This window comes from Sinocyclocheilus rhinocerous, unplaced genomic scaffold (assembly GCF_001515625.1).
Source record: "Sinocyclocheilus rhinocerous isolate Xijiao unplaced genomic scaffold, SAMN03320098_v1.1 scaffold2853, whole genome shotgun sequence".
Taxonomy (NCBI): Eukaryota; Metazoa; Chordata; class Actinopteri; order Cypriniformes; family Cyprinidae; genus Sinocyclocheilus; species Sinocyclocheilus rhinocerous.
Genome location: NW_015648473.1, coordinates 109410 through 110291, shown reverse-complemented (window position 1 = coordinate 110291; position 882 = coordinate 109410). Strand labels below are relative to the sequence as shown.

Genomic DNA, 882 nt, shown 5'->3' with positions numbered 1-882 from the left:
ATTAGATTGTTACTAACACCAACCTTCAGGTTTGAAACTGAAAAGAGAGATTTGAGTGTCCTAACCTAAACTTATGCTGCTAAAAAAATTAGAAGGGTTTTGGACACTTTTCAGATGGTCTAACTGGAAGATCCAGATCCAGCAAACCATCTTAGGTCAGTTTAAGAAATTAGTTTTAATTATTTAATTCATTTATTTAAAAGTAGACCAGCCCATCGTGGTTGCGTGTGGCGTTGCACGGGATTTTCTGGATTCTTGTGGTGCCTTCAGATATTGCAGGTTTTTTTGTTTGTACTGCTGCGGTTGTTTTTATATGAATAATTATATCATGTGACGAGTGAAGCGGGGCACATGGACACAGGCTGTGATTATTTGACGGCTGGCACGCTGGCAGAGACACTCCGTGACCTCACAGGACCCATAATGACAGCAGCAGACGCTCAGAGACGGGTCAGAGCCGCAGGTGCAGATATCTGCCGTCCCGTGTGTGTGTGTGTGTGTGTGTGTGTGTATAATAGCCTGTCCAGACTTTGCCCTGTGCCTCTGTAAAACGAGTCCCTCCACCCTGATTCTCATCTTGGTCTCTGGCCCTGTAACCCCAAATGCATCCATCTAGCACATTATCACTTCAGTGATCACATCAGCATGTGTCTGTTAGTGCCGATGCTGCCTTTCTGTTTTCAGTGTTCTCTAGCCACATTAAACGCCATTCACAACCCATTTTACTTCAGTAATGTGACATTTCAGAGAGAAATAAGGCCGGATGTTATTTTATCCATCAGAACTGGAATTGTTTGTATTTTAGATTTGTTTTATTTTTATTTTATTATTCATTAATTTTTTAAATAAATAAATAAATAAATAAATAAATATATATATATA

General features: G+C 39.7%; 1 protein-coding gene across 1 annotated transcript in view; it reads left to right on the top strand.

The window, feature by feature from the left end:
- The first annotated feature begins 351 nt into the window (after nucleotides 1-351).
- LOC107709718 (protein atonal homolog 8-like) overlaps nucleotides 352-882 on the top strand; it is a 20739-nt gene continuing 20208 nt past the window's right edge. Inside the window, exon 1 of the mRNA XM_016514309.1 lies at nucleotides 352-463. Within this exon, the coding sequence (XP_016369795.1) occupies nucleotides 352-463 (112 nt within the window). The remainder of the gene's footprint in view (nucleotides 464-882) is intronic.